At 37.5% G+C, this 26,793-nt stretch overlaps 1 protein-coding gene across 1 annotated transcript; it reads right to left on the reverse strand.

Moving 5' to 3' along the window:
- Positions 1–1,629: 1,629 nt before the first annotated feature.
- Positions 1,630–26,562, reverse strand: LOC306861444 (uncharacterized protein; the record flags this gene model as incomplete). The annotated part of the gene is made up of 7 exons (XM_079403690.1): positions 26,516–26,562; positions 23,416–23,638; positions 21,096–21,771; positions 20,130–20,184; positions 13,945–13,978; positions 10,835–11,134; positions 1,630–1,796 (listed from the first exon to the last, which is right to left on the reverse strand). Exons 2-7 carry the CDS (start codon positions 23,585–23,587, stop codon positions 1,630–1,632), a joined length of 1,404 nt encoding a protein of 467 aa, XP_079259816.1. The 5' UTR covers positions 23,588–23,638; positions 26,516–26,562.
- Positions 26,563–26,793: the final 231 nt, after the last annotated feature.

Raw genomic sequence — 26,793 nt, forward strand, 5'->3', positions numbered from 1 at the left:
AGCACGTCTCGACTGTAGAACACCTTTGCGAGTTTTATATCATAGAGCCGATATCCTTTCGTTTCTGTTCCATAACCCAGAAGGATACATTTCTTTGCTTTGGGATCTAGTTTCTTCCGTTCATCTTTGGGTATGTGAGCATGTACAGTACATCCGAATACACGTAAATGATCAACCTTTGGTTTCTCACCGGTCCAGGCTTCAAAAGGAGTCATCCCTTTCACTGATTTTGTTGGGCTTCTGTTTCTCAGATACACAGCTGTTGACAGTGCTTCCGCCCAGAACTTCTGGGGTAGCTTTGCATCCGCTAACATTGATCTCACTGCCTCCGTCAGTGTTTTATTCATTCGTTCAGCTACTCCATTTTGCTCAGGAGTCTTCGGTACTGTGAGCTCATGTCGAACTCCTTCTTTTTTCAGGAAGTTTTGAAACTCAGACGAGGTATATTCTCCTCCATTATCTGTGCGTAAGACTTTCAGTTGTCTTCCAGTAGATTTTTCTGTCATAGCCTTCCATTCTAGGAATTTCTGAAAAACTTAATTTTTCCGCTTCAGAACATACACCCATACATAGTGAGTATTCTCATCAATGAATGTCAGAAAATATTCAGCTCCACTCAAGGATTTTGCATTCATTTTCCCACATACATCACTGTGCACTAAGCCAAGTGGTTCAACAGCTCTTTTGCGATCACTGCTTTTGAACTTGCTGCGATGATGCTTTCCTTCAGCACATGAATCACAAAAGTCTATATCTTTTGACACATCAAAGTCAAAGCCATCAACTAAACACTCATTACACAGCTTCTTCAGATTCTGTACACCTAGATGACCATAACGTCGGTGCCAGGTTTGTTCCTTAGTATCTTTATGCAAATTCACATTTTCTGATACATGCAAATGATCACTTTCTCTACAGTTCACATAATAGAGACTGCCATCTTTTATTGCAACAGCAATCAGTTTTTGATTAACATCTGTGATGCAGCATCTGCTCTCTGTGAACTTGACTTTTTTTCCAGACTGAGTTACCTTGGACACACTCAGTAAGTTGTATGACAATTGTGGTACATACAAAACATCATTCAGCTTGCATTCTTTTGTCTTACCATCAGACAATGTCATCTTCAGCCGCACAACTCCACGTCCTATTGCTTCAACAGAGTAACCATCTCCAAGTGTTACTTCTTGTGAGGATTCCAGGCTTTTAAACTCAACAAACTGTTTCTTGTCATTGCACATGTGACAGGTTGCTCCTGAATCTACAATCCAGCTATCCATTCTTCCATCAGAACTTGATGATAGTGCATGACTCACCATTAGTCCAACACTCTCACTATCTGAATCACGGTCCTGTTTTTTCACTTGTGCCTTGTTTGCTTTGGGTTTATAACTCACCTTACTCTCTTTGTGGAAGTCTGTGCTTGCAAAATATTTGTTGAACTCTCTGCAGTCACGCTTGATATGTCCATACCTTCCGCAGTAGTGACACTTTGGGCCTTTTCCTCTCACAAACTGTTTTCCAGTCAGAGCTTTAACATAATCACTGGTGTTTTCAACATCGCGTTCTCTCAGTTTACGTTCTTCATGCAACAATCGTTCCGTGACAACCTCCATTCTAGGTACTTGCTTAGCTTACACTTGCTTCAAGTGCGGTGACTAACACGTTGAACGAGTCAGGTAAACTGGCTAGCAGGTGCACCACACGATCTTCCTCGTCGATATGATCTCCCACAATTGACAGTGCATCAAACGTTTCAGTCAACACCTTAATGTGCTCTTGAACTGAGTCTCCATCTTTCAATTTTAACGAATACAGTTTACGCCTCAGTGCTAGCTTATTCGCCCAAGTTTTCTTCTGAAACTGATTCAACAATTTTTTCCACACGACAGTAGGATCTTCCGGCTCTCCAATCAAATAGGTTCTATTGACAGTACAATGGTAGCCAGCGCACGATCACTTTTAGCCATATAAATTGCTAACTTACTTGGATCAGATCGTGGAGCAGTCTCTGTACCATTTACCAAGTCCCATAGTCCATCTCTCATCAATGCCATCCGACATTGCACTTTCCACGTGGGATAGTTTGCTCCGTTTAATGAAACAATTGTCACCGTCTTGGAATCCGAGCTCATTTTTTTTTTTTTTTTCTCACAGTCGGTCAATATCTTCAATAAGCCTTTCAGCAGCGTCACTGTAGCGTTCAAGTTCTGGGCCCATAACCTGTTGTTTTTTAATAAAGACTCAGAGTACTACTCATTTTTAGTCAAACGCACAGAACAAACAGTGCGTTCTCCTTTACTGCGTGTTCAGACAAAACGTATACAGCTCTTCTTCAATGCTAGCTAACAGAAAAAATATGCCCAGAGCTCCCCCCAGTGGTCACACCATCAAAACCCAAAAAAGAAGATTTACATTAGAGGCAGCTTAGTAACTTTAACAGCTTTAACTGAAATACACAAAAGTCAATAACCATTCTAGTAAGAGTGACATTTTCCAACAATTTATTCAAAGTTTTTTGAAAAAAATCGATTTGTGGCGGTCAGTTTGATCTTGTGGCGGGCCGCCACAAATAAATCAATATGGGAAAAACTGATGTATGTATAATTGACAAAAAAAAAAAAAGATCTCTAAATTGGCTAAGAAATAAAATACACTTCTGGACAATAACCAATCATTTGTCTTCTATAATATTTTCGATAAATATTTTACTAATGACAATTTTATGGTTATGATTGTACAAGCAGTATATATGCTACATTTTTATCACAGAATAAGGCAGAACATATATTTTATAGCTTCTGTACTGTAATTAATGCTGTCAATTACCACTGCATCATTCATATTTATTACCTGGAGAAGACTTGAAAAACATACATAAACCATATCGTCTTCACGTTTCATCCGTTAAGTTTTATGCTTGTTATTCAGCTTAGCTACAGCGAAGCATGGTTCTGTGATCAGTAGTAAATCTCCATCCGAAGACCAGAGGGCGCTCTCGTGCAGAAACTCCAAATACACCCCGAAGAAGAAACCCAGGAAATGCAATCGATGCAGCTGAATAAACAGAAAAGATAACTACTTGATTACTTGATTAAACTTCATTAATAAACACACATCTAAGACAATATATGATTTATCTGAGTTCTTATTATAATAAAGTATTTAACAATGCAATGCTAATCAACATAGTATTCTAAGCAGTGATAAAGGCTATGAAATATTGCGTACCTTAATTATTCTGTGTAAGAAACACTTGACTTACATTATGAAGTGAGTTGAGTAAAAACATGTTATTAAATATGGTATTTTCATGTGCTTTCAAATAGAGCAGCATTTACTGCTCACTGTAAACATAGTTCACTGAGAAGCTATGCAAACAGCTGTCATTATCACAGAACGATTTCATTGGTGTGCAATTATGAACACGATATTGCGTAACTTTTCAGCGAACAACGGCTCTATGTATTAAATGCTGCTCCACCTGAAAGCAGGTGACGGAGATTTACTACTGATTACAGCACCGTAAAGCTACTGACATGATGTGCATTACTATCGCATTCAATTAACTGAACAGCCCTAGCTGGCGCTCACCTATTATCGTCCCTGTTTTGATTTCAGCAAAACAATTAAAGCGAACGCAGACAACGTGATTAATATTCATGAACCCAGCAGCTCATTAATGCTTAGTGCATTTTATATTGTTATTAGCAGTAGAATTTGTAGTAGTATTGTTATCTTATCAGTATTATTTCGTTTTTTTTCCCTTTTTTTATAGAAACACTTAATGACAAACAACATCAGAAATACAGTAACAAATGTAGATTCTACTGCGTCTAGTATTTCAGCTTCATTCATCGCACCCAAAGAAAAACTGCAGAGCTTTACAACTATAGGACAGGAAGAGCTAAATAAACTTATCAGTGCATCTAAACCAACAACGTGTTTATTAGATCCTGTACCTACTAAACTACTGAAAGAGTTGTTACCTGTAGCAGAAGAACCGCTTCTCAATATTATTAACTCTTCGTTATTTTTAGGTCACGTCCCAAAACCATTCAAGCTGGCGGTTATTAAGCCTCTTATTAAGAAACCACAACTAGATTCTAATGAACTGGCAAATTACAGACCCATTTCATATCTACCATTTATGTCTAAAATTTTAGAAAAAGTTGTGTCTTCTCAATTGTGCTCCTTTTTGCAAAAAAATTATCTCTATGAAGAATTTCAGTCAGGTTTCAGGCTTCACCATAGTACAGAAACTGCACTTGTTAAAATTACAAATGACTTGCTTCTTGCTTCAGATCAAGGCTGCATCTCATTGCTAGTATTACTTGATCTAAGTGCTGCGTTTGACACTATAGACCATGACATACTCATAGATCGATTACAAAACTATACTGGTATTCAAGGGCAGGCTTTAAGATGGTTTAGATCCTACCTGTCCGATCGCTACCACTTTGTTCATTTAAATGGGGAGTCATCTCAATTATCACCAGTAAAGTATGGAGTACCACAAGGATCTGTCCTAGGTCCTCTGCTATTTTCAATATACATGTTGCCTCTTGGTAATATTATTAGAAAACACGGGATAAGTTTTCATTGCTATCCCGATGATACTCAATTATATATCTCAACAAGACCAGATGAAACTTCTAAACTATCTAAGCTAATAGATTGAATAAAAATGTAAAACATTGGATGACTAATAATTTCCTCCTACTAAATTCAGATAAGACAGAGATATTACTTATTGGACCAAAAAACAGTACACAGAATCTCTTGGATTACAATTTGCAACTAGACGGATGCACTGTCACATCCTCTAATAAATCTGGGTGTTATATTAGACAGCAACTTGTCCTTTGAAAATCATATTTCCCATGTTACAAAAACAGCATTCTTCCATCTCAGGAACATTGCCAAGCTTCGAAACATGCTGCCTGTTTCTGATGCAGAAAAGCTAGTTCATGCATTCATGACCTCTAGACTGGACTATTGTAATGCACTGCTAGCTGGTTGTCCTGCATCTTCAATAAACAAGCTACAGATAGTCCAAAATGCAGCGGCTAGAGTTCTTACCAGGTCTAGAAAATATGATCATATTACCCCAATTTTACAGTCTCTGCACTGGCTACCTATTCAGTTCCGTATCATTTACTAAATAGTATTACTTGCCTATAAGGCCTTAAATGGTTTAGCTCCTGCGTACCTAACTTGTCTTCTACCACGCTATAATCCAACCCGCTCTCTAAGGTCGCAAAACTCTGGACTTTTGGTAGTACCTAGGATAGCAAAGTCCACTAAAGGAGGTAGAGCTTTTTCACATTTGGCTCCCAAACTCTGGAATAGCCTTCCTGATAACATTCGGGGTTCAGATACACTCTCTCTGTTTAAATCTAGATTAAAGACACATCTCTTTAGCCAAGCATTCACATAATGCATCTTATAATCTTGTACTGCAGTTATAACTGATCAAATGTACATTATTATTATTCTTTAGCTTGGGTTGAACAAATCATTTTTGCTTAGATGGAACAGCAGCTACGCTAATTATGTCTCTATTTGTTTCTCTGTTTCTAGGAATTACAGAAGTTTCAGTCTGGATCCAACCCTTAAATGATCTGAGATGACCGAACACCTGAGAAGAGATGATGCCAACCCCTCAGAGGATGCCAACGCTCAGACAACATACAGAATCACCACATTTTGCCATAAGTTAAACATATTAAGGTTCTGCAATATATAAATATATTGTGGAAACTTAAATTCCTGTATAGCTGCTTTGCAACGATTTGTATCGTAAAAAGCGCTATACAAATAAACTTGAATTGAATTGAATCAAATCACCTCAGGAATCATGGAATAACTCACACTGGAGAAGAGCCTTACATGTGCAATCACTGTGGAAAGGGTTTCACAAACAAAAGATCCCTCAAGGTTCACCTGGTAATTCACACGGGAGAGAAAGCTTTCAACTGCCCAGTGTGTGGAAAGAGTTGCAAACTTAAAGGAACACTTAAGCTTCACATTGGAGAGATCTTAAATGTGTATCCAGTGTGAAATGTTTGCAAACTCATTCTGTGACATTGGAAACATAATTACACTGAGGAATATGGCAAACACCCAATTTTTCATTGATTGAAAGAGTGACGATTCTTCCTCTTTGTGGGTTTCCTTTGTTGTTTTGTTTTGAAATTAAAGTATTAAGAGCTCCATCCATGTCTCCGCTTCCTCTTCTGCCTGACCATGACTCTTCTTTATTTGCACATTTTGACTGTCAGCATCTATTTCATGCACAAAACTCTCTCTCTATATATATGTATATACAGGTTAGTGCTGTCAATCGATTAAAAAAATTTAACGAATTAATCGCAATTAATTATTTTCCTGAAATTAATTTTTTTCCTGAAATTAATTGCGATTCATCTTCAAATTAATGTACAAACAACATTTTTAATATTTGTTTAATGGCATCTTTTTTTATGACTGGAGGCCAGTATCACTGATACCAAGTAATACTGATTTCCCTCATCAAACATTTTCCCCTAATATTTAACCATTGGTTATAGCCATTAAACATTACATTATAATTTAGAGCTATCAATTTTAACATTTAAAAGACTGTAAACTTCTAATTTAAATTAACTTTAAACAATCTTCAGATAAACCCATTATTATAAATGTCATATAGCTAGGCTACTTCTTGATGAACAGACATCACAGCAGCTGGTTATTAGGTTGTTTTTGGGTGCTATTTCTTTAAGAGATGCTGAACTTAACGCGGATCTGACACGCATCGTGTTTTCTCTCAACTCTCATCACCTTTTCTAACCCAGAGACTCTATTAATGAGCTAATGAGTTGATCCCGACTGTTGCGTCACAGTCGGTGTTATGTTCTGATTCGCCTGTTTTTCAGTGGTCTTTTTTAATCACGAGATTTACATATGAAGGAGGAAACTATGGTGTTTGAGGCTCACTGTATGTCATTTCCATGTACAGAACTGTTATTATTTAAATATGCCAGGGTAAAGACAGTTTTTCATTCTATGGCACCTTTAACGCGTTAAACTGAAAAAGTTAATCACCTGCGTTAACGCACTAATTTTGACAGCACTAATACAGGTGCATCTCAAAAAATTTGAATAACTTGAAAAATTTATTTTTTTAATTGTAATTTATTTCAAATAGTGAAACTTTCATATATTCTAGATTCATTAGATGTAAAGTAAAACATTTCAAAATATTTTTTCTGTTTTAATTTGGATGATTAGAGCTTACAGCTCATGAAAGTCAAAAAATCAAGTATCTCAAAATATTATAATATTTACATTTGAGCTTCATTTCATTATAAATTCTGGGTATCTCTTGTTCTTTGAAACCACAATAATGGGGAAGACTGCTGACTTGGCAATGATCCAGAAGACGAACATTGACGGCCTCCACAAAGAGGGTAAGTCACAGAGGGTCATTACTGAAAGCTGTGGCTGTTTACAGAGTGCTGTATCAAAGCATATTAAATTATTGAGATGCACCTGTAGATATAATTTTAATTTGCTTAAAAACAAAGCGAATTTATTTAACAAAAATTAAGTTAAGACGGTTAAGAATATGACTAATACTGAATAAGGTAAGTCTATTAAATAGCAGTCCCAAACAAGTTTTTGTTAATAAAATTAAGTTGGTATGAGCCACCAGTCATTTAAACATGAAAAAAAATATTTTTGGGTTATGGAAACAACAGTTACCGTGGTGAATATACAAAACTAACATGAACTGTTAATGAAACGTGGAAACTGCTCCTGAATAGAATGAATATCATACCTTCATGCAAATCCTTCCCAGCCAGCACACGCAGTACCAGTTATGTGATTTATCGGTACTGTACTTTTATATCACGCATTGTATTCTCGTAGTTTCTGCGCTTTAGTGAAGTGATATACAGCGCGGCGCCACGTTCGTGCGTGCTATAGAAGAGTGCACGCTACAAACACGGTATCTGGGAGGACAGATACAGGATAGTTTGCTTTTCTGAGGTGAGAGACTTATTTCATAAGTTAATAAAATAATGACACTGACATTAAGCCTGTCAGCATCTCACCTGACCCCAGATACTGAATCAGGACAGTGCGTTTCTCTCAGGTACTCTTTACTTAAACTGCATCTGACAGAAGTATCAACAGCTTTCATGCACGTCTTTTAAAATAAAAGTCTCGCATCAGAAAAAAACATTTAGAATGACATTTTTTGTTGTTGATTTATTTTTTAATGGCCAGCTACCACATTCACAAAAGGTCAATGGCACCCAGAATATTCTGAACAGAGCCTCTGCTTTTAAACAAACAAAAAATAAAACGCGATTTAGGTTAGCTTCACTTGAATGTGGGTGATTTTCATGAAAAAAAGCAACATTTTGAAGAAAAAGCTGAGAGAATCATGTTTTTGTAAAAGACTACATCTGGATCCGATTCAGAAAAATGATCAAATTGAGGTAGAATGAAGAAGTAGAGCGCTTCCACCAACACATCCAAAGCTTGCACGGGCCTTAACCACTTCCTGGATCATAATTTATTTTGGTAATATTATAGGAAGCTTTGATTTGTATGCCATTTAATGCTTAATGATAATATGCTGTTTAATGCTGATTTTACATATGCATCTGCTTACTTACACGATGGCTTGTTTCTGCTGCTTCTCCGCCATGTTTTGATCCAGATATTCAATACTCTTTCAGAAGATGCGTAATAGTGCCTCCTGCTATACACCAGTGAAAACACACAAAGCAGGAAAATCCCATCAATGGTGGGGAAAGAGCTAAGTGTATCTATAATCAGAAAAATATGTTTTTTATTCCTAGTCTGAAGTATGTCCCTGGGAACATCTAATCCTGCAAATTTGCTCGAGTCTCAACTAAGCGTCCTTGCTGGGCACTGATGAGACTGATGTAAGATACAGCAGTATTTTCCCTCTTTTAAGTGCCACCAGATAGTTCTATGCATCGGAGTTTGTGCACTGCTCTCTTTTCCCCTTGTTTTCCGAGCAAGGTATAAACAGCACTGAGACTAAGCTAAAACTAAATAATCTCTATTAGTTCTTTAGTCAGTGGGATATTGAGAACCCCTCAAAGAGTTTCTGATATAAAGCCCAAGGCTCCTGGTATGACTGACTGAGGAATCCATTCAAGATCACACAGGGCCTGCTTACACCTGATCGTGAAAAGACCAGGGGTCACATTTATAAAACTCTCCGTAGATTTCATCCTGAAAGTGAACATAGGCACAAAAGCTAGATTCAAATTTTCAGATTTACAAAACCATTCATACGCCAGAACCTGCGCAAAAATCCCAGTTGGAGGAAGATCGTGTGCATCCTCCCCGAAATCACCATATACGGAGCTTATAGTTTTAGTATGCATAACCTCATCTGCATATCATTTCCACTGTTTAACACAGTCAAAGGTACAAGACATATTAAGGAAATATGAGATCCGGACTAAAAATGACATTTGTGCCATACATTAATTTTTATTGCTAAAAATCATCCAATATCTGATGTTTAGAATAACATCAAAATATCCATAAAACAAAACTGTTTAAAATATAGGCAGACAGGCCTATATTTATTGCAGTGGAAATACAATTGTCTGACTCGGCGCATCACTGACAAAGTATTTTAAAAAGGAAATGTGCCAATCTAACCGTATTCTTCAAATACAGTGGTAGGCTATTTTTCATGATGTTGTGGAGATCTTCACACGACATTAACACCTCCATGCAGCTGCAGTTGTACAGCAAGCTATTATCATTAGACCTATTCAAACCAAATCCAACAGTATCTGCCATAATACCGAAGTGCACATCATTGATCTCACGAATATTTTCTCATAACATGAGATCTGCAGTTTAGTTTAAAGGAAGTTGCAGGTTTTGTGCGTACGCAGCGGTTATAAATGAGGCCCCTGGGCTGCGTTTCCCAAAAGTATCGTAAGCCAATGGAGCTACGATCAGTGAAGGTATTTAATAAGGCAGTTTGTCACATCCACGTCAAAGTTTTCACAAACTCAAGAGGCAGGAAAAATGTAATGCTTTCAAGTCAATTACTGCTAAATTTACATTTCACAATTACTTCTTGTCCACCTAAACACACCCCAAATCTAGAAGCTCTGCAAGCATGTAAATAAGTGACCATGACCATCTGCAGCTAATCAAACATATGTTTGCCTTTTCATCTTCAGTTTGGGCTCCAAAACATTTGAACCTCTTCAAAAGGGTTTAAAGACTATTATTCAGGATATTTGAGACTTATAGTGAATTTAATGCTTTTGCAGGCTACTTTTAACCCTACTTTCACCAGATTGAAGGCAAAGGTGATTTTTGAAATTGCTCCTTTTTCTAAACCTCTTGCCACACGCAGAACACTGCAGTTTCTTGGAAGAATGAGTTCGTAAATGCCTTTTCAGATCTTTTTGATATTTGAAACTCTTCTCACACTGAAGACACGTGTAAGGCTTCTCTCCAGTGTGAACTTTCATGCGAGTCTTCAGGTTTGCTTTATTTGTGCAGCTTATTCCACAGTGATGGCTTAGAAAACTGTCCTGTCTTAAGTGAATCCCCATGTGGTAATTAAGGCTTTCTTTACGCGTGAAACTCTTTCCACACTGATCACATGTGAACGGCCTCTCTCCAGTGTGAACTCTCATGTGAGTCTTAAGATTTCCTTTTCGATTAAGCATTTTTCCACACAGTTTGCAGGTGTAAGGTTTCTCTCCAGCGTGAACAACCATGTGAGAATGAAGGGGTCCTTTATGTGAGAAGCACTTTCCACACTTATCACATGTGTACGGCTTCTCTCCAGTGTGAATTCTAATATGAGCCTTGAGACTTTCTTTTCGTGAGAAACTTCTTCCACACTGTTGGCAGGTGAAAGGCTTCTCTCCAGTGTGAATTCTCATGTGAACTTTAAGGTTTCCTTTCTGATTGTAACACTTTCCACACTGCTGGCAGGTGAAACTACCTCTAGTTTCAGTCTCTGGAGCACTTTTTTGAGAGGTCATAAAGTCAAGATGTTTCTCATTTTGATCTTTCTCTTCTGCTTCATTCAGTTCTTGATTCTCCTCTTTCAGCACCATCTGGTCTAAGGCAAAAAGAGACATGTTAACCCTGGTTTAATGGCACAAAGTAAGAAATATCAAAACATTTAGACATTTAAATGCATCAAAACCAACAATATAACTGTGATCAGAGATGATGGGTTCAAGCACACTGTCACGTGGTGGGCACATGCATTTGAGTGGGTAAATAATGTATGTGTTACACCTGAACCACAATAGCTCAGGCCCCATGACCAAACTCACCACACCAGTTTGATCCGACACCCATATATTAAGCAAAATTATTTCTGACAGTTTACATAATTTTAGTATTGATCTATCATCAAACTGATTCAAATAATGTTAGAATAAAATAAAATTGACATCAATGAGAAATCATAAAATTTGTCATGTCATGTTGGAATAATTTAAACACTTTGTGTCATGACCTAATTATAATACATCATCATAACGCATTAATTATGCATGGCGCACGCAGTTAAAATAGTTTTACCATTTATGTGCTCTTAAAGGGGTAGTTCACTTCTATAATCACCCCCTTGTCGTTCAAGATGTTCATGTCTTTCTTTCTTCAGTCGTAAAGAAATTGTTTTTTGAGGAAAACATATCAGGATTTCTCTCCAAATAATGGACTTCTATGGTGCCCCTGAGTTTGAACCAAAATGCAGTTTAAATGCAGCTTCAAAGGGCTCTAAACGATCCCATACGAGGAAGAAGGGTTTTATCTAGCATAACGATTGGTTATTTTCTACATTTTTTTTACAATTATTTACTTTTTAACCTCAAACGCTCCTCTTGTCTATCTCTGCGTGAACTGTTTTTTTCCAGTTTTTTCAGAAAAACTCCCATCTCATTTTCTCCTCCAACTTCAAAATCGTCCTACATCACTGAAGAAGTACTGATGTAGGATTAGTAATTACACTAACTAGCTAGCTATCTGTCTAACATCTACAAATAAATTACAAAATGTAGCCTTTATTTTGTTGTCTTTTTCATATTGCTAATTTTCCTTTGTTGTAATAACTACTTGTCACTGTAGGCATAGTTGTGGGTTGCATTTCTCTGTTTGGGAGTAGGCTATAGCTCATGTCTGATCTCTTCAATTCACGAATAAAATACCTACAAGGCGCATTTATTTATTATCACAATTTATTTACTACTTATTTATGCTAATACTTGTCAGTATTTGTGTTATCATATTATAGTAAAGTTTAGAAACACCTGCATTTTCAGAATTTTTTTAGTGGAAATCTAAAATCTCGCCTAGGGCACCAACAGAGCCTGGGCCGGCCCTGATTGTACTTATGTTTATTAATGTTATTAATTTAAACACACACCATGGCCACACCCTTTGAGATATCAAAAATCTGCTCTCAATTTAAAATAACTTAAATGTTTTAATACTTTCAATTAATAATAACCCTTTTCCTATGAATTTCATGAATTATTTAGGCTTAAGCCTTGTCTGTGAAACTGGGGGACAGCATCTTCGCTTTTGGGTCTTCTTTTTTTCCGCCTACAGAGCTCGTGAGAGTTGCATTTAAGGAACGCATGTTCCATCAAGGACACCCGCATTAAAGACATCCACCTGAGATTAGGTGAGTGAAAGTGTTGCATTCATTGGATAAATTCGGTTAAACACATTATTAACAAAATTGTTAAAGGGGACCTATTATGCTCCTTTTTACAAGATGTAAAATAAGTCTCTGATATCCTCAGAGTGTGTATGTGAAGTTTTAGCTCAAAATACCCGACAGATCATTTTTTTATAGCTTTTTAAAATTGCCACTTTTAGGGTAAGAGCCCAAACGTGCTGTTTTGAGTGTGTTGCTTTAAATGCAAATGAGCTGTCGCTCCCGGTGAAGAGTGTGGAGCTTCAAGAGCTCAAGCTCCGGCATTAGCAGTGCTAGCCTTTGCTAATAAACATTCCACTGTTAATATAAGCCTCTTATCTTTACAGAAAACGTACTCTGTTTCAAAGTCAGTCATCTGATGATACTGACCATAATAAATTTGCGTTTATGAATTACACAGATGGGGAGCACTGCGGGATAAAAATAACAACATAGCTGGTCTCATGCGATCACAAACTTTATAAGTCCCCTTCTGATTATGAGCTCGACAACTTTAAGCGATCGACTCCCATTGCTTTCAGATGCAACTTTTAACAACCGCATTCCTATTCACGATCATTCATGAAGACAGCACCAGAGAAAACAGAGACGATGGTAGCTTTAGCATCATTAACCTTAGTGCCAAGCAGCTCTTTCAGAAAGGCATTTTGGAAAACAAACACCTGATACTTACTTTGTCTGGAGCTGACGTTCACGCATGAAGTATTGGTATTGATCTTTACACGTATTGGGGACTTTACCGATTTTTTCCAGGACATTTCCTCTGAAAATGAAACTTAATCACAGTGTCCTCGGCTCAGATGGAGGGAGTCTATGGAGACTCCTATGTTCGTTAGTGCATCCCAAAACACAACACTTGAAACGCCTCTCTCAGGGCTGTGTCTATAGGGCAGCGTCACAGATGAGCGGGACTTTTGCCCCTCGGTGATGTGAACAGAGGGAGAATCTGAAACAGCTCGTTCTGAGAGACGGTTTATCATTTTTACCATTATAGGCTGGTTGTTTTCACACACCTTATAAAAGTGATTTTTGCATAATAGGTCCCCTTTAAAGTATTTGACTGAATGTAGTCCTCCAACAACGCTTTAATTTGCATCTGTCTTTACGACAGTCCTATGACATTCTTCAAAAACATCACTTATTTCTGCAGAGCTAATAAAGATCAAATGAGTGAGTTCAGCTTTCAGAATGAAACCAACCTGTTTGTTCCTCAGTATCTTCATGTTTGACTCTCAATGCTTCTTCAATCTTCACATCTTCACTCTCCTCTTTAATAAATTCCATCTTTATAACAGTGAGTCACATATATATCGCTTCAGCAGGAGTTTTTCTGTGTGTTTGGACACTTTCTCCTGTTTAACATTATGAGAGAAAACAAAAATGCAAATTAAATACTGAGTGCATCTCAGTCAGCACACTAGTTCAGTAGTCAGCGCACTAGTTCAGTAGTCAGCTCACTAGTTCAGTAGTCAGCGCACTAGTTCAGTAGTCAGCTCACTAGTTCAGTAGTCAGTTCAGTAGTCAGCTCACTAGTTCAGTAGTCAGCTCACTAGTTCAGTAGTCAGCGCACTAGTTCTGTAGTCAGCGCACTAGTTCAGTATTCAGCGCACTAGTTCTGTAGTCAGCTCACTAGTTCAGTAGTCAGCTCACTAGTTCAGTAGTCAGCTCACTAGTTCAGTAGTCAGCTCACTAGTTCTGTAGTCAGCTCACTAGTTCAGTAGTCAGCGCACTAGTTCTGTAGTCAGCGCACTAGTTCAGTAGTCAGCTCACTAGTTCAGTAGTCAGCTCACTAGTTCAGTAGTCAGCTCACTAGTTCAGTAGTCAGCTCACTAGTTCAGTAGTCAGCTCACTAGTTCTGTAGTCAGCTCACTAGTTCAGTAGTCAGCGCACTAGTTCTGTAGTCAGCGCACTAGTTCAGTAGTCAGCTCACTAGTTCAGTAGTCAGCTCACTAGTTCTGTAGTCAGCGCACTAGTTCTGTAGTCAGCTCACTAGTTCAGTAGTCAGCTCACTAGTTCAGTAGTCAGCTCACTAGTTCAGTAGTCAGCTCACTAGTTCTGTAGTCAGCTCACTAGTTCAGTAGTCAGCGCACTAGTTCAGTAGTCAGCTCACTAGTTCAGTAGTCAGCGCACTAGTTCAGTAGTCAGCTCACTAGTTCAGTAGTCAGCTCACTAGTTCAGTAGTCAGCGCACTAGTTCTGTAGTCAGCGCACTAGTTCAGTAGTCAGCGCACTAGTTCAGTAGTCAGCTCACTAGTTCAGTAGTCAGCGCACTAGTTCAGTAGTCAGCTCACTAGTTCAGTAGTCAGCTCACTAGTTCAGTAGTCAGCGCACTAGTTCTGTAGTCAGCGCACTAGTTCAGTATTCAGCGCACTAGTTCTGTAGTCAGCTCACTAGTTCAGTAGTCAGCTCACTAGTTCTGTAGTCAGCGCACTAGTTCTGTAGTCAGCGCACTAGTGAGGGAGTCAGCACACTAGTTCAGTAGTCAGCGCACTAGTTCTGTAGTCAGCTCACTAGTAAGGGAGTCAGAGAGACTTAAATCTCTTGATTAAATAATAATAATAAAAAACTAGCACTACAACTGAATAAAAGAACACATATAGGCATTTCGCATTTAATTATCACTTGTATTTGGCTTTCACTTTTTAACTATAGTATATATTACTCTTTCAAATAAAAAGCTGGTTTGTAAAAGTTATCACTCTGGTTTTGAGCAGCTGTGTCTATCGAGTCACTGAATCGTTTTTGTGAATCAATTGGTTTGAAAAAGCTCAGTTTCTCTATCAGTACTTGATGATATTAATTAAACAGAATATGGCATTGCAATTTTGCACTCAATAATTCTTTCTGCATCGCTTGTAAAACTATAGAATCGATTGAACGGTATAAATGGACTAACAAAAACACAAACCTTTCTGCAGCTCTGATGCAGGAGCTCGGCGACGCAGCCTTATGACATCACGACGCCATACCAAAATAAAAGTCCTGATAAAAGACTTGAATTACTGCTGATATGTGTTGTCTAGTGATGTGATAAAAATATTAAGAACTGCTAATGAAAGAGTGTAAGATTTGGTCTTACAGAAACTGTAATGTTTTGGTGCAAGGATTTATACCAGATCTAAATTAGATTAAAATGCAAATAATGTTAAATTCACGGGTTAAAGAAAAAAAATTGTGTATTTTTCTAATATTTAGTGGATATTTAAAGTTAATTCAAATATCTAAAAATGTATACAATGCCAAAAAAAAGTTAAGAATAATAAATTTAAGCAAAAATAATAAAAATGACGAGTATAAATATATTCAAAATGGACCATTTCACAGTTTTTTTTTAAATCAATAGTAAGTCAAGATTCTAATTATATGAGTTGCTGTCTATATAATAGAGTGATTCAAATCGCTCACTAATGAGACACAGTTTACAGCTGCAGTTTTCCTCAAATAAAAAACACATTTTAATTTATCTTATTTATTATTTCCCTTAATTATTTTGTTTTATAAAGAGTTATTTCTTCATATTATTTTGCTGTGTTCATATTTTATGCTTTATGCCATTAACTTGAATGCTTCTTTATGAAAGCAGACGTGAAAATAAATACCTATAAACATGCATATATCCTCAGGAGATGAGATGAAGGACAAAATAATATTTGCATGCAAATACATATCTAGCTTATAAGGCACCATGTTGATGATTTTTCTGATTATAGGAGACGTCTTTAAGCACTACCTGCTGATTAAAGACCTTGTGAAATAATCCCAGAAGGTGTTCTTTGGTTGGGTTTGAAGCAACTATTACAAAAAAAGAGAATAATAATCCAAGGCACTTCTTCTGGTCCAAAAAAGAAAAGATAAAAAGCCTTTATTTGAGAGAGCCAGAATGTGAATAAAGGTTTTTTAACTTTTTTGGACCAGAAGAAGTGCCTTGGATTTTTCTTTTTCAACTAATCTAACCATTATTTTTTTAAATTAGCAGATTAATCCTTTGACTTACTTTTCAATAAATTAGTAGGTACAACTTTAGTACTACCAATAGTATTGTAACCCTTTTATTTTATTTATTTTTGATCAGTCTGATATTTGCTCTTCTCCAATATAGAAAACTAAAAAAAACAATATTTATGCCAACTCTTTTTTTTTTAGATTTTTTCATGTCCACTACAGTGGATGCCAGGAATGAAGCAAGAAAACCATCCTCATATTTCCCCCATACTTATAAAGTAGAGTTTGTGCACTAAAGTTGAATTAGTGGTGAAGATTTTGAAAAGAACACATAGGGTGAAGTCAGCAAAATTGGGACACTTTTTGGTAAACTGTGTATTAAATCTTTGTACCTACACCATTCATTGTGAAACTTGCTAGTGCCTTATACTCACTTCTTCTGTAGATGAACAGCTGGTGTGTTTCGAACATAAACACACTTAGGTAGATTAGGCGCATTCCCTTCAAATGTAATCCACTGCATCATCAGTGGCTCAGATGTCGGGAGTAAATGACGACTGCTACGCTCATTATTACACTGAACAAAATTTATACACGCAACACTTGTTTTTGCCCCCATTTTTCATGAGCTGAACTCAAAGATCTAAGACTTTTTCTATGTATATCTCTCAAATATTGTTCACAAATCTGTCTAAATCTGTGTTAGTGAGCACTTCTTGATAAAGTATTATCTAATCTAATCTACAATGATGAAAACTATTCAGCCTTTTAACTAAAACCTTAAGAACTTGTTTATAAACAATTTCAACCAGATTAAGAATAGACTTGCATGTTTGAGGTCACATGTCCAGGTAATTAATTAGTAAAAAAAATCAAATAGTTTTCTTGACATTAAGATATAAACATGATTTAGTAAGCCATTGTGAAACCTGATCCATCATATATTTCAATTTCTGTGAAGCCATGTGCATCTGCATATAAAACAACATCATCAGCATACTCACGTGTATAATTTAAATTATGCTCCTTTGCTTAAAAAAGTGCTGAAACATTTAGAGACATTTCATAAAGAAAGACTACAACTACCTGATTTGTACTTTTTTTTTTTTTTATTGTGTAGCACAATTAAGAGTTCTTTGGTTCTGGTAAATAAAGCAAGTCTGCTTACAGACGAATAGAATCAGAACTTGTTCAGATTTCTCTCTATAAAGCAGCTAACATGAATCCCAATGATCACTGATATTAGGAGGAAGATCTTTTAGTCATCTACAACTGAAAGTTTGCACAAATTTAGCACTAAATTCTTGCTATACAACTGCTTTCACTCCACTATAAAAGTTACATTTGTTTAGAGCCTCTTATATACAAATAACTGCACCCTGACCTGACTACATATAGCTACCATATGGATCCATTCACAGTAAAAACAGAAAAAAAGAGAATAACCCTGTTTAAAATAATTTGAGTGCAAACAAAGATGCTAAAAGATTAAAAAATGCATGCTTTCACTACACTATAAAAAGTAACATTTGTTTAGAGCTTCATATATGAAGAGTTTATTTGCAAAAACATTTTTGTAAACTTTCTAGTGCTGTCAAACGATTAATCACATCCAAAATAAAAGTTTGTTTACATAATGTGTGTACTGTTTATTTATGATGTATATATACACACACACACAGTATATATTTTGAACATATTTACATTTATATTCATAGAATTTATATTATATATATTTCAACTTATTTTTCTTAAATATATACATGCATGTGTGTGTATTTATAAATACATATAATTAAACACATATGTAAATATACACGTATTTACATGTATACATATACGTATGTTTGTTTACATGTATTATGTAAACAAAAACTTTTATTTTGGATGTGATTAATCGTTTGACAGCACAAAAAACTTCATAAATCATTGTTTTGTTGTTTTTTATAGTGCATTCCAAAGTAATAAATCAAACTACAGTTGGGTTGTTTTGATAAAGTAATAATAACTCAAAACAATACAGGTATCATACAAAAGTAAAGTTTCTAATCTGCCTTTGTAGTGTTTTTTCCCCCTCATTGATAATGTTTGTGTATTTTATGCTGAATACAGTGTGCTGATTCGCTAAAGCCGATTATCGGGTTCAAACTGCAAGTGAACTTGTCAGTTTCTGCAGTAAAACCTAAACTCGCGATTCCTTGACAGTGGCCAATACCGGCTTTTGTGACAAAATGTTTTTAGGGTTCAGAACGTGCTATATGTGGAGAATAACACATGGAAATCAGTTAATACAAATAACTACAAGCTGCCTTGACCTGACTGCATACTATATGAATCCATTCACAATTACTAAAAACAGCAAACTGCAAAAAAGAGAATAAAACTGTTAAAATTATCTGAATGCAAAAAGAAACTCTAAAAGATAAAAATGTCCAAAAACCTGCTTCGATCTCCTTTTATAAAGAATGACTTTTTTAGTAATGAATGAATTGAATAAGCAGTTTCAGATTTCAAATGACAAAGGTTTATAGATTAATAGGATAACTGATATAAAATAAATGATTGTCCTCCAGTGGTGCGGAGCAGGTTACGGGGCGACCTGCTGGTTTTTCACCGCTGTCATTTTTGTTGTGAGTTTATTTTGTTATTGAGAGGAAAACACGTGGCACATATTCATCTAAACTCCACTCTTATGGTGCGTTCACACCAGACGCGAATGAAGCGTTAAGCGCGAGTGATTTACATGTTAAGTCAATGCAAAGACGCGATTAGACATCCTGCGGTGCAATTCGCGCGAATGGCGCGGAGCGAATTGAGTATTTCGAGCGTTTGACGCGCGGAACGCGAGATTCGCGCGAATCGCGCAAGTTGAAAAATCTGAACTTTGACGGATATTTCGCGCCGCGCCAACCAATCAGGAGCTTGCTCTAGTAGTGACGTGATTAAGAGCGGAGGCAGAAATCAAAACAACAATAGAGGACATCTTATGTTTATCCACTACAGAGACATCAGAGCCAGCGGCAAATGTCAGAAGGACTAGCCGAGGTTATGCTCCTCTCTTCGGGATAGATGAGCACGAGCGTCCGGTGATCGCCTGGAGCTCACGGCTCCGAAATCGGCAAAGCACATTTTCAAATAGGGGCTGTTTTTATAAATAAACCGCAGATTTGAGTTTTAAACAACTACATTCTCGGCTGAAATACACGCGTCCAGTGTTTCCATAGCACATAAAGGGCTGATTTTATTTGCCAAATTCTATACATATGCTCTCTGTGGCAGTCATTGTGCCCCCTGGCAGAAGCCCCGCCCATGACGCGAATTCGCGTCTGTTGTGCAGTGAATTTCACGCGCGAATGAAGCGAGTAAACCCAAAATGTTCACGCATCCAACTACGCGCGAATAGCACGATTTATTCGCGCAAGTCGCGTCCGGTGTGAACACACCATAAGAGAATGAAAAAAGAACTGAGTATCATCATCCAGCTTAGGGGTGGGCGATCTGATGATTATATCATATACATATCCATCATCTACTTTTCAAGCAAATCGTAGAGATTGTGATAATTTATGTCCTCATAATAATGTTAAAACCAAATCAGCCCAGTCATGAAATGTGCCTGTCTTGAAACGCAGTCTACTTGTGCCCATGGGACATGCTTTATTTTAAAAAATGCATTAAAAGCGCATTAACTGCAAAAGAGACCCAGCAGAGCTGAACACGAAAACAAAATATACTTGGGGTTTCAGGAGTGCGCATAAATGGTCACAAATGTCTGTCTTGGCAAGTATTTACATAAAGACAGTCAGTTAAGTCTTAAGTGAACATAAAAAATTGAGAAAGATCCATGCATTCCGTCTGAAAGCCTAATGCTGCGGTCTTCATAATGTTAATCAAACAACAAAAGACTGCTCTTGACTGAATCACTTTTCAACTTTAATAGGAATTAATACATATTTGATTCATACAGTGACCATTCATGCAATAATTCACGCCGTGACCATTTTGATTGTTTAATGCAGTAATATTTTAAATTGTTCAAATAGGTTTGGATATTCTGGATAGTAAGTCTCAAAATCGGGAAGATCGTGATTCAGATTGTGATTTTGTGTGATAAAATCATGACATTTTGAGAAGATTGCCCACCCCCTAATCCAGTTTATGTAAAACTCAAGATTTGCTTTGTTTCTGTTAGCCTTCTCTCTGGTCTCCCTGCATGATTCCCAGATGTTTCTTGTCTGTGAAATTCCTTCCTTGCTGACGACATTTAAAACAGTTCCCTCGAGTCAATCTTCATGTGGTTTCTTTAAGGTTTTCTTCTTGCTTGAAATGTTTTCTGCACTGTTGGCAGGTGTGTGAATTCTGTTTTCTCCAGACGCTAAGGTTTCCGTGTTGATCACTACTCTTTTCACAACGAGAGCTTGTGAACGGATTTTCTCCAGTGTGAACTCATGTGCCTGTTACAAACTCCTTTTTGAGCGAAACGCTTTCCACACTGAGCGCATGTGTAAGGCTTTTCTCCAGTGTGAACTCTCATGTGGACTGTAAGGTTTCCATTTTGTTCAAAGCTCTTTCCACACTGAGGACATGTGTAAGGTTTCTCTCCGGTGTGAAGTCTCATGTGGGTTTTAAGGTTTCCAGGTTGAGTGAAACGCTCTCCACACTGTTGGCATGTGAACGGTTTTTCTCCAGTGTGAATTCTCATGTGCCTGTTAAGGCATACTTTTTGAATGAAACTCGATCCACACTGTTTGCAGGTGAAAGGTCTCTCTCCAGTGTGTAATCTCTGGTGGTAAGTAAGGTTTTGCTGTATACTGAATCTCTTTCCACACTGAAGGCATGTGTAGGGCTTCTCTCCAGTGTGAAGCGTCATGTGCCTTTTAAGGCTTCCTTTATATCTGAAACTCTTTCCACACTCAGAGCAAGTGAAATGACTTGTATTTCCTGTCTTTTGAGCCTCTTTTGGTGTGGAAGTCTTTTCAGACTGTGAGCAACAAAGATATTGTTCTCCAGTTATGAAATCATGAAGATACTCGAACTGATCTTTCTCTTCAGTTTCATTCACTTCTTCCTTGTCATCTTTCAGTGCTATTGGGTATATGATGAAAAAACAAATAAAAATTAACCCCAGTATAATGCACAAAACATTAGACATCAGAACATACATATGTAATGTATCCAAACCAAAAATATGTACGCTAGATCCTAAAACAGGGGTGTCTTCCTGCAGAGCTAGCTCCAACCCTGATCAAACACAACTGAACCAACTAATTAGGATCTGAAGGAGCACTTGATAATTACAGACAGGTGAGTTTGATCAGGGTTGGAACTAAAGGGTTGCTAGAAGTTGCCTAAAGACATTGATTAGCTGGTTCAGGTGTGTTTAATTGGGGTTGGAGCTAAACTTTGCAGGGGTGCGTTTCCCAAAAGCATCGTTAGCTAACTATGGTGGTAAGTCCCATTGAACTATATTGGTAACGACGGAGCTTGCGACCATAATTGCTTTTGGGAAACGCACCGAAAGCAGTGTTACATGTAATCGGAGAACATCTTCATAATAATGCTAATTCTTAACCTTCTTTAGGATACATCCCAGAAACCTTAAAGCTGGCTGTTAAACCATTTCTTTAAATGCAGTTTGACCCAGAAGACCCAGTTATAGAATGATCTAAATATACCATTTAACATGTCTACTTAGAGCAGGGGTGCCCAACCCTGTTCCCGGCGATCGACTGTCCTGCAACGTTCAGCTCCAACTCTAATCAAACACGCCTGAAGCAACTAATTAAGGTCTTCAGGATTGCGTGAAAATTAAAGGCAGGTGTGTTTGATTAGAGTTGGAGCTGAACGTTGCAGGACAGTCGATCGCCAGGAACAGGGTTGGGCACCCCTGATTTAGAGATGAAAAAGTAACAAATTTAGAGAGAAAAAAATAAAAAGGGGACAAATTGTTTACTGATAGCAAGCCACTTGTATGGTGCATCTAATCAGCGCAGCACAAGATGAGATGCCTTGTCTTGTTCTGTCAGCCTGTAATCAGCTTTAGAGTTAGATTTACACTGATTTTTCAGTGGTGGGGGGTAATACATATGGGCCTGGTTTCACAGACAGGGCTTAGGTTAAAACAGGATTGGGCGATAGTTCAATTACTTTTTATAAACATGCCTTTGAAAAAAAACAATACTGATGTGTATCGAGACAAAACAAAGGCACTGATATATTTCAAGATCAGTCAGTGCAAGTTTCTTTAAATTGAAACGGCTCAGATTTACATATTAGTCTGGGATTATGCCTAAACCTTGTTTGTGGAACCAGGGGATGATGTTTATTTTTTACCATTGTTTTGTTTTTGTCGTTTTGTTCTGCAGTTCAATTTCACTCTCATTTGCAAAAATGACCTGCTTTCAGCATCTGATCATTACGACATCCAGGGCAACACAATGTAACTTCAGTTTTTTAACCCTGCCCTAGAGGTTTGTGTTTTAGTCCCGCCGCCGCGAGGTTATATTCCACACCCAGCCATTTCAGAAGCAGATATATGGTTCGATGTCACTCTTGTGTGTGTGTGAGGCTACTTCTGTATTAGTATACGTCTGGTCATAAGCGAACCACTCCATGTCAAATAAAAACTGCTTAATTATGACACTCTTCATAAATATACATCATTTTTGTAGAGCTGGACATTTTAATGAGGATCAAATGAGTGAGTTCAGCTTTGAGAATGAAACTAACCTGTTTGTTCCTCAGTATCTTCATGTTTCACAATCAATGTTTCTTCAATCTTCACATCTTCATTCTCCTCTTTAATAAACTCCATCTTTGTTTGTTTCTCAGTATCTTCATGTTTGACTCTCAATGTTTCTTCAATCTTCACGTCTTCATTCTCCTCTTTAATAAACTCCATCTTTATAACAGTGTGTTTCAACAGGAGTTATCTGTGTTTGGACACTTTGTTCTGTTTAAGATGAAAATAATTAACAGACAGAAATATAAAGCCAAACTAAATCTCTTTGGGTGTGTACTAGTTCAGTAGTCAGCTCACTAGTTCAGTAGCCAGCGCACTAGTTCAGTAGTCAGCGCACTAGTTCAGTAGTCAGCTCACTAGTTCAGTAGTCAGCAAACAAGTTCAGTAGTCAGCGCACTAGTTCAGTAGTCAGTAAACTAGTTCAGTAGTCAGCGCACTAGTTCAGTAGTCAGCTCACTAGTTCAGTAGTCAGCAAACTAGTTCAGTAGTCAGCGCACTAGTTCAGTAGTCAGCGCACTAGTTCAGTAGTCAGTAAACTAGTTCAGTAGCCAGCGCACTAGTTCAGTAGTCAGCGCACTAGTGCAGTAGTCAGCTCACTAGTTCAGTAGTCAGCAAACTAGTTCAGTAGTCAGCGCACTAGCTCAGTAGTCAGTAAACTAGTTCAGTAGTCAGCGCACTAGTTCAGTAGTCAGCGCACTAGTTCAGTAGTCAGCGCACTAGTTCAGTAGTCAGCACACTAGTTCAGTAGTCAGCGCACTAGTTCAGTAGTCAGCGCACTAGTTCAGTAGCCAGCGCACTAGTTCAGTAGTCAGCGCACTAGTGCAGTAGTCAGCTCACTAGTTCAGTAGTCAGCTCACTAGTTCAGTAGTCAGCTCACTAGTTCAGTAGTCAGCAAACTAGTTCAGTAGTCAGCAAACTAGTTCAGTAGTCAGCGCACTAGTTCAGTAGTCAGCGCACTAGTTCAGTAGTCAGCACACTAGTTCAGTAGTCAGTAAACTAGTTCAGTAGTCAGCGCACTAGTTCAGTAGTCAGCAAACTAGTTCAGTAGTCAGCGCACTAGTTCAGTAGTCAGCAAACTAGTTCAGTAGTCAGCGCACTAGTTCAGTAGTCAGCGCACTAGTTCAGTAGTCAGCGCACTAGTTCAGTAGTCAGCGCACTAGTTCAGTAGTCAGCGAACTAGTTCAGTAGTCAGCAAACTAGTTCAGTAGTCAGCGCACTAGTTCAGTAGTCAGCGCACTAGTTCAGTAGTCAGTAAACTAGTTCAGTAGTCAGTAAACTAGTTCAGTAGCCAGCGCACTAGTTCAGTAGTCAGCGCACTAGTGCAGTAGTCAGCTCACTAGTTCAGTAGTCAGCAAACTAGTTCAGTAGTCAGCGCACTAGTTCAGTAATCAGCACACTAGTTCAGTAGTCAGCGCACTAGTTCAGTAGTCAGCACACTAGTTCAGTAGTCAGTAAACTAGTTCAGTAGTCAGCGCACTAGTTCAGTAGTCAGCAAACTAGTTCAGTAGTCAGCACACTAGTTCAGTAGTCAGCACACTAGTTCAGTAGTCAGCAAACTAGTTCAGTAGTCAGCGCACTAGTTCAGTAGTCAGCACACTAGTTCAGTAGTCAGCACACTAGGGCTGGGTATCGTTGAAAAATTTTCGATACCGATACCTTGAGTTCGATACCGGTTCCTGAACGATACTTTTTTCGATACCAGTTTTATGAAATCAGTTTTAATAAGATTACATTATCTCAAAAAAATATTTTTTAATGTTGATATTTATACAGACTCAAAGCCTCATCTCCTGAGCTACTGCACAAAGGAACAAAATATATCCAACACAATAAATAAATAATTTTAATAAAGTTCAAATTGTTTTCAGTGTACACATCTGTTAGGCTACGTTTACATTAGTGCGTGTTCATTTTAAAACACATCATCACTTCTAGGTTGTTAAAGACTTCAAGAAATGTAAAATCTTCATCCACTTTCATAAGTGGGTGTTTTATTTTCTTTCACCATATGTTTTATTGTCATTTTATTTATAATTCTGGTGTAGTATGTCTAATTATTTGAATGCATAAAAAAAATTTATTCTTAAAATAGCCTAATGAAAGGTTTTATTTTTCCTCAGAAATTCTGTGTTCTGTATCTGGTTTTCAAATGAAGACATAAAACATTAATTTAATTTCTTTAAATTATTGAAAATCAAAGTTTATTTATTTTGGCAAACAAAGGGGGTTTACTATTAAAATAAAAAAATGGAATAACTGTTGTGTGATCATTTCTAAAAATAATAATAAAGTTTTAATAATTTTAATAGTAGCCTAGTAGTAGCAGTATGTACTGTCCGCTGAACAATATTAATATATTTCTGCTGCAGTGTCTTCCAAGTGAAACCGAACTTTTATTTTGACGGGTTTCCGGGAATACCTTTACAGTTCTGTGTGTATATGATATGACGCTAGTTTTACTCGAATCAAACGGTAAAATGCTCATTAATTGACTCTCACAGCAGTTCTGGAGATGTTGTTCATGTCCTCATTTAGTGAGGCGGCAGACGCTGAAATCACCGCGAGCGTCACGCGAGCTTCAGTCTGTGTATAATAAACAAACAGTGCGATATAGAGAGCGGACTGCTCCGTGCGCTTTCGAAACGCTCTCGCGGATGTCAAACACTGATCTATCAGCGCCGCGCCACTTCTAGCCAAACACACCTAGTGCTGCAGGATTATTGGCTCACTGACGGTGATGAGATTAACCCCTTAGGTATAGAAATTTGGTACCGAACGACAAGACGTTTTTCGATACTCTGTGGTATCGAGGCAATTCGGTCGGTGCCTAAAAAGTATCGAACTCGATACCCAGCCCTACAGCACACTAGTTCAGTAGTCAGCAAACTAGTTCAGTAGTCAGCTCACTAGTGAGGGAGTCAGAGAGAGAGTTAATACAATCAACTTATTCACTAACATGATAGCCTTTAGGGAGCAAAATAAGACGCAGCTTTTCTCTTACTCATGCATGAATGTGCTTTACTTAGACAAAATAACGATCGAATGTTACAATGTTATATTCACCGTTTACAAGGCTTAAAAACAAACCTTTCTTCAGCCAAATCACAACAGAAGCAGGAGTCGGCGCAGCCTTATGACGTCATGGCGCCCCGCCAAAGTAAAAGTCCCATTCTGCTGTCTATAATCACAAAAGAGCATAGAAATGTACATACTATCACTATCAAAGTCCCTTTAAAGTCTTTATATATATATATATACACAGAGAGAGAGAGAATTAATTTACACTTTCTGTAATATTTGTGATAAAAGTAATGATGAAACAAACGTAGAATTTTTTTTTTCCAAGGTCATAAATTTAAATCAGT

Source organism: Barbus barbus (genome assembly GCF_936440315.1).
Source record: "Barbus barbus genome assembly, chromosome: 42".
NCBI classification, from domain to species: domain Eukaryota; kingdom Metazoa; phylum Chordata; class Actinopteri; order Cypriniformes; family Cyprinidae; genus Barbus; species Barbus barbus.